The sequence below is a fragment of the Lissotriton helveticus genome, chromosome 10, assembly GCF_964261635.1.
Source record: "Lissotriton helveticus chromosome 10, aLisHel1.1, whole genome shotgun sequence".
In the NCBI taxonomy this organism is placed as follows: Eukaryota; Metazoa; Chordata; class Amphibia; order Caudata; family Salamandridae; genus Lissotriton; species Lissotriton helveticus.
Window position 1 is genome coordinate 766,668,349 of NC_136071.1, and position 12,889 is coordinate 766,681,237.

General features: G+C 48.0%; 1 protein-coding gene across 4 annotated transcripts in view; it reads right to left on the reverse strand.

Moving 5' to 3' along the window:
* Positions 1-12,889, reverse strand: part of CREM (cAMP responsive element modulator) — an 837,541-nt gene that overhangs the window by 655,629 nt on the left and 169,023 nt on the right. For 2 of the 4 annotated variants that reach the window (XM_078663315.1, XM_078663314.1), the window contains exon 3: positions 2,752-2,875. In XM_078663315.1, coding sequence (XP_078519441.1) covers positions 2,752-2,865 — 114 coding nt within the window. In that variant the 5' untranslated portion in view covers positions 2,866-2,875. Of the gene's footprint in view, positions 1-2,751; positions 2,878-12,889 lie in introns of those variants that run through there. The other 2 variants (XM_078663316.1, XM_078663317.1) reach the window with 2 other exon arrangements.

Sequence of the window (12,889 nt, forward strand, 5' to 3'; positions counted from 1 at the left end):
ATGTAAAAGTGGTGGTCATAAGTGGGTATTCACATCCCTTATAACTAGGCAGTGGAAAGAGACAAGGATGTTCTTTGTTACTGTTTGCTATGGCTCTGTTTGTTTTTGTTTAGAAAGGAGCCCCTGCTGCTTACTTGCAAAGGCATGGTATGATTTTGGGGGTGAGATTTGGAAATAGGACTGATAAGGTTTCATTATTTGCAGACAATGATATGCTTTCCCTCACAGATCGAGACACATCTCGAATGTGCTAATCTTAGTGCTACAGTCCTATTGCAGTGTTTTGTGTTTTATTAACAGGGACATGACCAAACTGTCCCATATTAATCTCAAAGACAAGGAATTGTCCTTGATATGAAAACTGATCACCTTTAGCATTATGGACATGTCAGTAGGGAACCTAGGAGTTAATGTGATCCTTAAAGCCTCTGGATTGTATAGAGCCAATAAACACACCATATGGTAGGAAGTCAAGATGGGCCACACCAGATGCTGATTTCTGTTAATCTAATGGTGATGATATATGCATGCCTTCCCTATATGGATGAACGGGGAATCTTGGTTGAACAAGAGAGGCCATCCACACTGTCAACTTGGTGAGGTTCATATGTGACAGGGAAGGACCTGGTTCAGTGGACCTGTTAGTATATTATATGGCAAAAGATTTACACATTTTGGCAGAATTGACCCAGGGAGGATCTGACAAACGATGGTACTGAGGGACCAAACAGTTGCTGCTTGAGCTATCTGGGATGTCCTATGGCTAAATAGAAAAGAAAGACTTGCCCAATCTCTAAAGCAACTAGGTCACCAGAATCATACTGAAGGTTTTAGACTTTATTGTGGCTTTGAATATGCTCACTGCCTTTGCTTCCCATGTTTCCAATCCATTATGTACCATTATTTGCCTGCAAGTAAGGGATACGCCTATGTTATATATAGAAACAGTGAACTATTGCAGGTATGTTTATGGGCACCAGAGTGAGATCTTTTGAGGACTGTAAAATACAGTGTAATCTGAACGAGATGTTTCACCATCAACAAATATGCCACTGACTGTATCACCTGTTGATAAAACAGCTAGCTTTTAGGCAACAGATACCAATTGAAGTATTTGTTCGTGGGTTGTAAGGGACATATGTTAACGTTTTACAAGTTCCTTACCATCCTGAAGGGAAAATACATTTGGATGTGTGAGAAGATTCCCAATGGCAACATTTAGTTGGATGAGTGGAGAGGCTTGTGGAAGAACAAAGAAATAAACAGCTATCCTATTCAGCAAAAGAAGAATGTGTTTATGGTCATGTCAGGATGCTATCCAATACCAGATACACTCAGAAAAATGCATCTCAAAAGCCAGCAGCAACTACTGAATACTCTATGACCAAGATGGGCCTTCCAATCTAAGCGTTGGCAATGTTCCAAGTTGCATAATCTCTGAAGAAGTCTTTATGACTACACAGAGGATATACAGGGCTACCTTATGAATGAATGAATGAATGAGATCATTTAAAAGAGCACAGCTACTCAAACAGAGTGTCCCGGCACTAATGGTCCCAATCTATCATGTGAAAACGTCCCTAGTTGCAGAGAGGTTTAAAGCAGTATCTAAGGCTAAAGGGTCAGTTACGGAATAACCAGGTTTTGAGCAGCTTCTTGAAAACGGCAAGGTCCGTCACAGTTCTGAGGGACCGCGGAAGAAGATTCCAGAATTTGGCACCCAAAAACCTAAAGGAGCTACCTCCAGACCGGGCGCAGAATATTCTAGGAACAGAGGCAGGGCCCACTGAGGATGACCTCAAAGTTCTTGATGGCGCATAATTGGAAACTGCTGAGATGCCCCACGCCACTGCCTTGCAGGGCTTTGAAAAATAACACCAGCATCTTAAACCTAATCCTCTTTTTTACTGGCAGCCAGTGTAGTGCTTTGAGGTGCGGGGATATGTCAGTCCTAGGCTTAAGCATAAGTACCATTCTAGCAGCTGCATTTTGGGCCACTTGCAAGCGATTGAGAAGGCATTCGGGGAGGCCCAGTTTCAGGACATAAGCATGCCTGTGGCGCCCCAGGGCACTTTCTGTCATACAGTCCCATGTGTTGGATACTTTTTATTTATTAACGGTGCACTCCTAATAATATTTGTTCCAAAAAAGGGGCGGCAACAAATGTACTGTATACCCTTTGTTCTTGATTGATTCACATAAAAGAAAATGGCAAAGCCAAATTCTAGATTGGAGCATAGAGGTTAAAGGCAACTGGGAAACTTAAGGGAACTTTAATGGCTGTGACCTGCTTTTTCTGCTCATAGAAAGACTGGAGAAATGACTAGTACTGCTACTTGGGTTTACCACCTACTAGTACTCTTTCATGGGCCTGCAATCGTCTGCATTTGGTTAACCCTGGGCATAGTTTGCGAAGTAGCGCTATGCTCTACGCGAGTTACTGTGTAGTAGCAAAAAATGACCGCTACGCTACGCGTGTTTGCACTGTGCTACGTGCAGTTCGCGTAGTGCTAAGTAGCGCAAACTTCGCAAACTACGCGAGCGAAGCATAGTGCTTTGCCCAGGGTTATATTTGTTACTAGTACCACAAATAGAAATGCTCTTTTCAGTTACACAGTCATTTTCTACAGAAATATTGTGAACCATGAGACCCAATTTTAGATTCATGCTGACGATGTTGCAATTATCTAGCACTAGAATCCTGAATATCTATTCCTATACAGACAATAGAGCAAAAGACAAGTTTATTACCTGCTTTATAGAAGGAATCGGAGGTTGTCCGGGCTGGGTTTGTATGTGGATAACATCACTCTCTGCCACAGAATCTATTGCATTGATACCCTGTTGAGATTGTACTGTTTCCATTGTCGTTTTTCTAAAAACAAAGAAAATCATATCAAGTTAGCATACAATTGAAAAAAGTTCTTTTTATAAGCAAAATATTTATATCCCCATGAAGAAACAAATTAATTTTTATCCAACCACAGAATCTCTGTAGGATTGTAGGGCATCAATAAAGAACATCATTTTTTTTCCCAAACTTATTTTATTGTTTTTTTGTGCATTCTTCATACATATACATATTAATCATCAGCCATCTCGACGATTCAACCCTACAGAGGTATTTAACCCTCTGCCACTTTTCATTCCATTCAACACAATTACTGCGATTTAGTAGGTGGCCGAAATGTCAATAACCATTACCTGCTAATTTGCTTACCCCCAACTCCCCTCAGCTGTTGTGAATCCACCCTCCCCCTCCCATCTCACCGGTGTGTGCGCTGCTGTCAAGTCTTTTGGTTGTGTGTTAACAATAGTTGCAACTGTTCTAGTCTCTCAGTGTACCTGTCATAGCTCGGGGGTCCCCTATTGCTACTTTGCCATCTCCTACTCATCTTCCGTCCGGTAATCCTGCAGTGCTTGTACTAAAGTTTCCCATACTGTCGCTGCCTCCAGCGCCCTTTCATTGCTCAGCCGTCTCGCCTGCTGGTATCTAATTGTACTTTCGCTACTCGCCCATTTTATAAATTCAGCCCTCCATCTCTTGCTGCTAGGCCCTACCTTCGCCTTCCAGTGTCGTGTTATTTTCCGTTTCGCCAATAGGAGCCCCATATCTACAAATGTACTCGTTATCTTGTTATTTGATGTATGAGGGAACCAGTGCAAAACGCTTGTGGCCATATCAAAGGTCAATTGCCGTTCCCTAATCGTAATTAGGATGTCTCCCACTACCTCCCAGTAGGTTCCCATCCCACAACATGACCACAACATGTGCCCTAGCTCTGCTCCCGTCTGTGCACATCGAGGGCACGCTGCCTCTTCTACCTTAAAATATTTCTTCATTTTCCCTGGTGTTAAATATGCTCTATGGAGTATGTAGAAGTGCACTAGCTGGAATCTCGCGTTTCTCGTGCTCTTCCAGGCTCTACGCATGATCTGGATCCAGGTCGTTTTAGGAATAGGTCTCCCTATGTCCACTTCCCATTTTCCTCTCAGTGTCTCCAGGGGTGCTAAACCCTTCATTGATCATTCTGGAGTAGGGGCATGTCACTGCCTTGAAGGTCCCGGCCACCATCATGGTGTATTGGCATGCCATTGTTGTCTTAGGCTCTACTAACCCCTCTCGCCAGTGTGCCTGCAGTGCTCTTGTCAGTGCTGCATGCAAAAGAAATCCCCCTCTCGGCAGATCATACCTTTCTTGTAGCGCCTGGTAGGGCAGCATTGCTCCATCCTCGTATACATTTCCAATCATCTGGATCCCTGCATTTTCCCAGTCCTGTAGTGGCGTCCAGTCGCCGCCGTGGGGTAGCGCTGTTGCCATTCCTAAAGCGATTTCGGGCGAATATGGGTGCAAGACTCCCGCCCTGCGTTGGGATCGATTCCAGCACAGTCTTAGCGTTTTTTCCTCCATAGAGAGGTCTCTAAGGTCCAATTTTTGTTGTAGTGTTATGAATGAGAGGACATGGCGTGGGATTCCCCTACCTCTTTGTTGTTCCGGGCCTCTAAATTCCTGCGCTACTGCCTGTGTTAGTATCTGGTGTTGGGCCGCTAAATAATATAGCTCAAAATCTGGGACCGCCAACCCTCCCTCAGCCTTGGGCCGAATGAGCGTTGCCTGCGCCACCCTACGTCTACCCGTTCCCCACAGGAAACCCACTATGATCGATTTCAACAGTTTAAACACTGAGCACGGGATCCATAACGGCAGAGTTCTGAAAAAGTACAACAATCTGGGTAGTGCTACCATTTTCAATAGGGCTATTCGTCCCGTCACTGATAGCGGGGGAGTGGCCCAAAAGGCCATGCTACTTTTTAATGCTCTCACGCCCCGTCACACATTTCCTTCCAGCATATCGGTGGCAGTGTGATAAACATGTACCCCCAGGTATTTCAAACAAGTGGGCTCCCATCTCACCTCCCTATATATATTGGGCTGGGGCCCTCCCTGCCTCACCGGGAACAGACATGTTTTTGCCCAGTTCACTCGTAGTCCCGAGATGTCCCCAAACTCCGAGAGCAAATTCTCTGCTCCCATCAATGCTCTTCCTGCGTCCTCGAGAAAAAGCAACAGGTCATCAGCATATAGCGATATGTACTGCTGATCTCCCCTATACCTCAAACCGTCATAGTATTCCCCCAGTTTGGCCTTTGCCGCCAGCGGCTCCACCGCTAGGGCAAACAACAAAGGGGAGAGCGAGCACCCCTATCTGAGTATTCCGATGATATCAGCGTTCCAATACGCACTCTAGCCACTGCAGACGTGTATAATACTTTCGTCCACTGCACAAAATCGGCTCCCAGGCCGAAGAGCCCCATTGTTTTATATAGATACAGCCATTCTAAGCTGTCAAAAGCTTTCTCAATATCTACAGATAATTCCATTGGTTGACGCGCTTCTGGCTGTTCTTCCTCAAGTAACCGGAACCAATCTTCTGACGTTAGTGGACGCGCTCCTCGTCGGTATGAACCCAGCTTGATCCCCATGGATTAACGTGGTCATATGGTTTAGGAGGCGGGTCGCCAAAATGCTGCTCAGTATTTTATAGTCTGCAGTCAGCATTGACAATGGGCGGTAGGACGACGTATTTGTACCCTCCCGGCCCGGTTTTAAAAGCGGGATCACCAGAGCCTCCCGCATGGAATTAGGCAATCAACCCAGTTCTTTTGCTTCCTTATAGATCTCCAGGAGTTTCGGTGCCATCAAATCCACATATTTCCCATAAAATTCTACCGGTAACGCGTTTACTCCTGGCGTTTTATTTCTAGCCATACGCTTAATAGCACTCCTAACTTCCCCTATCTTTATGTCCCGACTTAACCATTTTGCTTGTTCCTTTCCCAATTCCGGGAGTGTCAGTCCATCTAAAAAGGAGTCGATTTCAAGGTCCCCGCTACTAATGAACTCTCATACAGTCCCTCATAATATCGCAAAAAGCGGTGTAGGATGTCGTTTTGGGTGTCAACCACCTCCCCATTATCATTCTCTAGAGCCAATATAGGGGAACCTCTTTTTGTCGGATTGGCCAGCCAAGCCAGTAATGTACCTGCCTTGTCCCCCTCTGCATGTACCCTCGCAGTGTAAGCCTTATAATCAAAGCAACGCAATCTTTCAACCTCTGCTGCCACCTCTTCTTTCGCTGCTTTGACCTCCGCCTGAAGGTCAGGGTGACCAGGCCTCGCCTATTCTGCTTTACGTAATCTATCCTCGGCTCGATTCAGGTCTTGTAGCAACACCTTCCGCACCCCGCTTGTTTCCCTATGCAGATCACCCTTATGACTACTTTAAACGCGTCTCATTCTATCGCCCTTGTGGAGGCCGAGCCAGCATTCTCTGCAAAATAATGAGTTATCCCTTCGCTCACTTCTCTGTAAAAAAATCGGGTCCTCTAGTGTTTCAGGTCGTAGTCTCCAAGTGGGGATGCTCGACACCCCGGTCATCCAATGCATGGTAAATAGCAATGGGTTGTTATCGAAGACCGTCCTAGTTAGATATTCAGTCTGCACCACAGAGGGCAGCACCGACGGCGAGCACAACACCGTGTCCAGACGGACATGTAAATCATGCCTCCCAGAGAAGTAGGAATAGTCTTGGTCAAGTGGGTGATGCGTGCACCACGCGTCCACCAGATTCCATCTATTTTGCCATTCAAGCCTGCTTTTAGTCAGTCTGTGTACCGGGGAATCAGCTAATGGGGGGTATGATCTATCCAGCGATACATCTGTTATGGAGTTGAAGTCACCTCCCAACACCACTGAACCCGCAAAATAGTGTGCTAACGAGCCAGAGAGTTGCCCCAAGAAGCCCATCTGGTCAACGTTAGGCGCGTAAACACTACAGATTGCTATGTCTCTGACCCTAAGTCTGCCCTCTATGGCCTCAAACCTGCCTGCTGGATCTATCGTCTGCCTTGTCACCTGAAAAGGGACCCCAGCTCTAATCCAGATCCAAGCTCCTCGTGCAAACGCTGAGTAGGTGGTGTTAAATACCTGTCCCCTCCATCGTCTCTGCAGTGCTATGCCCTCCGCCCTAGTTAGGTGAGTCTCCTGTAGTAATGCTATGTGTATCCCTCTTCGAACTAAATATGCGTGTATCTTGTGACGTTGCGTCATTGTATGTAGCCCCCTCACATTCCAGGTAATACCTAGTAAACCAGCGATATCTTCCATTGCCCATTAGTAACATCTGCATTCCAAATCTTACTCCAGCTTCCACACCGGTGATCTCCCCCTCCCGACACCCCTCCCAACCAACCAATCTACCCACCCCCCAAGAACAGGTCCTAGAAACAAACAGCTAGTCCCCATCCAAACCATTGCAAACTCCAGCACACATCTAAGCCCAGCAGCAGTCGCTGAGGGCATGCCTTAGGGGCTACGAGGGGGACTTTATGCCGACGGGCCGACGCCCAACTTCTGTGTACAGCCCACCTCAAATCGAGCCCCAAATCAATAAGAGCCTCATTGACCGCCGCCCCCCAATCGCCGCCCTATCCCCCCCGACATCTCCAGCAGTTATTCCACTTAAACCTCGGAGTCCTTGGAGGGGACACCCCTCGCAATCTCCCCTGCTGTTTAGGAGCCCCATGGTCCACTCCCGGACTATGTTCACAAATCTCTTATCTTCTCCCATCGACATCTTGTTCATTTCTCCAGGTACTTTAGCCCTCATCCAACATCCCCTCTGCCGTTGCAGGTGTGACCCTCGGTAGGCGTACACTGTCCGCCTCCGAGTGTTCCGTGTCAGATCGGTCTTTGTCCTTCTCAGAATCCGTTCCTCCCGGAGACAGCGTCTCCCGCTCCCCCGACAGAGCCGAGACCACCTCCAGCACTCCTCTTCGTTCCGCTTCTGCCTATGACGTCGAGGGTCTCCTCAGCCCCCTCTGTCTTTGCCAAAGCCTTCTCGATTTCCGTTGGGGCATTCCTTCTGTGGCGTTTTGTGCCCTTTGTTCATTACCATCCTTCCCAGCTCTGTATAACTCTAGCCAAGCGCAGGCATCCTCCGGGGTATCATAAAAACACGTTTTACCATCCACAATTACCCTCAACTTGGCCGGGAACAGTAGGGAATATTGAAGTCCCTCTTCTCTCAATTCTCTCTTGACAGCCAGGAAGGATGTCCGGCGTCGCTGGGTTTCATATGTATAGTCCGGGAATAGGTTGACCCTGCTGTTCCCCACTTGATAGGGGCCGTCTGTGCGTGCCTTCTGGAGCAACAGGTCTCTGTCACGGAAGTGCAACAGTCGGGCTACCACCGGTCGTGGGGGTCGTCCTTGTTGCGGTGGCCTAGTCGGTACTCTGTGCGCTGGTTCTAAAGTGTAAAAAGTAGAGAGGCCTTCCGGTGCCACTACTGTTTTTAGCCAGTTCTCGAGGTACAACACCATGTCTGGTGCCTCCGTCTTTTCAGGTAGCCCCACTATGCGGATGTTGTTCCGCCGATTACGTCCTTGGGCATCCTCGGCCCTCCTCTCCAGTACACCAATACGATCTAAAACATTTGTCATTGTGGCTTTGAGGTCTTTCTGCAACGGTTCAATGACATCAATCGCTCCCTCCACCAACTTAACTCTGTCTGCCAATTTAACATGATCTGCACACAATAGGCCCAAACCCATGGACACCTGCGCTATGTCATGTTGGAGCGCAGTTCAGGAGTCCACTATCGCTGCTAGAATTTTGTCTAGCTGGTGTTGCAGGTAGGGATCACGCGGCTCTTCAGGCTCATCCTGCTCCCTCTGCCCAGGGAGTTCATTGTCCGATGCTGCCTGAACCCCGTCTTTTTTCCCTTTCAATGTCCCCATGCTGAAGCGTGGCGGCGGCTATATCCTCCTCCCCACCCGGTGGCCTTTCCTATGAGATCATGCTCCGGGGAGTCTCGCTGTCAACGCCCCCAAGTTACGAGCGCAGCTGCGCAGCTCATCTCCCACCGTGTCGGTGTGGGATTTACGTGTGGGAGCTCAGTAGCGTGGTGCAACACTGCTCGTATCAGTCAGGCCACTGGTTGCCCAATTTTCGGAGTCAGTTATGGAGGCAGGTTCTCCCCGTCATTTGGTTCTCCCCCGCCCATAAAAGATATCCTCAGGGATTCACCAACTGCACTTCCGACTGAGCCTCCGCCTTTTCCTGAGTCAATCCAGGTTGGGCCGCTCTCCCATCGATTCTCAACCAAACCTCCCCCACTGGCCTCTAGTGTGCTGCGCTATGTGCTACAACCCCTGACCATTAGTAGGGTATTCTGTGATACCAAGTAGGACTCCTCGCAGTGCCTCCTCTCCAGGTGAATTCCCCGCTCAGCCACAACCTAGTCCAGCGCCTGTCGCTTCTCCGCAGTCCGCCTAGTCCGGAGTCCCCGGGATGATCCTTACTAGTTACCCATGGCCCGGGAGGCAGCGCTCCTCAGTCCTCCGCCAATCTCTTAGTACGTGCCTCTGGGTCTCTTCGGGCTATCACAAGCTGCCTAGCTCACTCCCCTCCCCGGATCGCAGTGCACAGTGGTCCTGGGATCCCGCGCCCGCCTCTGCAGCTCGCGGTCCCCAGCCCCGCCACGCCTCGCTCACAAGTGCCAGGGTGAGCCCCCCTGTGACGTCCTCCGCTCATGTGACCACCTCGGCGCCCTCTGCCGCAGTCCCGTGAAGATCGCGGCCGCTCTGCAGACTGGCCTCAGGTCGCCCGTGATATGGGGACGCCCTGTACTGCTCATCCGTCTCTGGTCAGAGGTCCGAAGTCCCCAAGGCGCCGCCGCTGTGTATCTCGCCCCCGCCCAGCGTCCGCACTAGTGGCAGGGTGTGCTCCCCCTGGGACGTCCTCCGCTCGTGGAAAGGCCTCAGCGCCCTCTGCTGCAGTCCCGCAAAGGTCGCGGGCACTCTGCAGACGTCCCTGAGATTGGCCTTGGGTCGCCCGTGATGTGGGGAGGCCCCGTACTGCTCGTCCGCATTGTGTCAGAGATCCGAAGTCCCCAGGGCGCCACCGCCGTATATCACGCCTCCACCCGGCGTCCGTAGCAGGGCATAGCCTGCTTCGCGCTCTCGGCCCTACAGAGTTTTGTTTCACTCTGCGGCCGTCATCTTAGATCCCTCGTCCTTTCTCCGCGCCAGCCTGATTTCGAGCGAGTATTGTCGGGGCTTCAGGGCAAGCTCGGTTTCCAAATCCAGCTCGGGCGCAGTCCTTTTACCCGCCTTTGGTGGTGGCAGGGGGCCCGATGTGTCTGCTATTCAGGATTATTGAGGGCTCAGTTACGGAGCTCGTCGCTTAGGCGGCTTCCTCCATCGGCTGCAAGCCACGCCCCCCCATCAATAAAGAACATCATTTTCAAAGTTTGTTTTTTTCCAAACCATTTATGACTGAGGGGGTTACATTAAATGGTTATTTAGAGAAAGTGATAGTTTTCAATGAGTTATAACCCTTGATTTGGTTGTATCAAATAATAGGCTTGACCGTACAAATGTTTTACTGAAAGAATACTATTAACTGAAAGACTGCTGTTGTGCTCTGTCACATGTACTGATGGCATACAATTTGCACATTGCCTTAAATGAGATTAACTTTTTTCTTGTGAGTTGATGTGCAAAGAAAAAGTAATATTAACAGTCACTGAGCATGTGGGAAGGCAACACTATATCCTGGGACTCTACAATGAACAGTCTTGTAGTTTGTGTGCATGGACCTTGAATAATGACTGTTAAGGAAGTATTGCTGCCGCTGGACAGGTATGATGGGAGTGGATATTTACATTTTTAGCAATGTGACAAAGTTAGCTGCAGGCGTCCAGAATAAAAGGTTAGGCTCCATTTTCCCGTTCATATTTCCAAAAAATATCTGTGTTAATATGTGCTAAAACCATAACATATTTCCTAGTGTCTAGCTTAGTTTTAAATAAAGATTTAGAAAATATGTACTTGTGAATGTTTATGATTGCTCAGAGAAAGATGGGGATCATATTTAAGACAAATACATTATAAGTGTATCTAGAAGGATCTGAGTTGATCTGAGTTGATCGTTACACTGATAAACCAGGTGCACTATGTACATTTGAAGACCGGTGACATCCCTGCCTGCTTTCTCTGATCTGTTAATCCCAAGGATAGATATATTGGTTTGAGAGTTAGGGCAAATTTAATTGGGGGGGTGGGGGGCATTTATTATTGCTCAGTTGAAAAACTTATGACTTGTATTTAGTTTACATCTTTTCATATAGTGTTTTTTCAATTGAATGTTTCAATTTAATTGTGCATTATACTTATGGAAAGAGAACAGACGATAGGCAGCCAACCCCACGCCGTACACTGCCAAAGGGCATGCGCGGAGTGGGATTGGCTACAGGGCCGGGCTGTACTTCCAACTCCCCATGGGCAGTCAACCCCGCGACGCACAAAATGTGTAGTTGGCCACGGCCCATGCCCTGCATCCAATCCCAAAGGTGCCCAACCCCCTGCTGCGCACAAGCCATGGGTAGCTGGGGGCTGCGCAAAAGGCCTGGTGCCCAAACTCCTGCAGGTGCTTATGGCTGAATACAATGGGTGAGCTACTGACTGTGTCAAAGGGTCAGAACACCATAATATATAAAGTTGGCCTATTGGCTGTATAAAAGGGTCAGAATATCGATCTATGCAAAGCACAAACATTGTCTTCGTCAGTAAATGACCAATAATTCTAATGAAATAATATTTCATTAATTCACACTGTTCAATGTTTAATAAAAGTGATCATTAAAAAACGAATAAAGCTTTATTTAAAAAATCAACTTCTGAGTTTATTTTATTTTAACTACAAAGTGCAGTCACAGAACCTACCAAAAGGGGGCTCTGCACTCCAGCGGAAGAGCACAGAGCTCCAGTTAGGAGTGCTTTAAAAAAAATATGGTGAGCTCTCCTGGGGCAGGGATTTAATGTCCCAGGAGATTTACTTTTTGTTTTTTAATGTTGAAGGACGCCTGCGGCAATCTCTGCAGCTACCCCCCCCCCCCCCACAAACATTAGTAAAATATTTTGTGGTGTCCCTGATTCTCCTAGGGACACAGCAAACACAAAGAGATCATGGACGGAACGCTAAAACTTTTCAGGCACTCACCCCCAGTCACAGATCTGGGTTGAATCCATCATCGTTCTTAAGCTCACTTCGCCACCTCAGTTCAGACCCAGCCACAAGGAAATCAGTCTTGAACCTGTCCCACAGGAGAACAGTCCAGCCCGGACTACCAAGCCAGGTATTCCCTGGACCGGAAACGAGCATCCTGGTACCGGTTTCAGGGTAACACCCCTCATCAGCCAGTCTAGCTTTAATCCAGTGGCAAAATGAGCAAGGGGACCATGTCTGGGCATACCCTAACAACTTAGGGCAAACAAAGCAAACACAAAGAGATGATGTACGGAGCGCTGAAACATTTCAGACACTCACCCCCAGTCACAGATCTGGGTTGAATCCATCATCGTTTTTTATCTCACTTCGCCGCCCCAGTACAGACCCTGCCATATACAAATCAGTCTTGACAGTGTTCCTCATAGTCCAGTCCAGTCCTGAGCCAGGTCTTCCATTGACTGGAAACAAGCATCCTCGGACCGGTTTCTGGGTAACACCCCTCATCAGCCGGACTAGCGTGAATCCAGTGGCAAAGTGAGCAAGGGACCCACGTCTGGGCATACCCTGCCAATGTAGGACAAACAAAGAGATGCTGGACGGACGTCAGCATATGTCTTCTTACAAATTGCTGCTCATTTTATCCCTGTGATTGGTATTTACGTGTGTTTCTCGGACTCCACAGTTAGAGAATGTTATAAAGTGAGCTGTCTGACAATTATGCTAGGCACACAACATTTAAATAGCTTGCAAATTAATTCAGTACAAATATTTCCAAATATTTTTCAGTAGTTAGGAACGCACTTATTTTATAACTTTG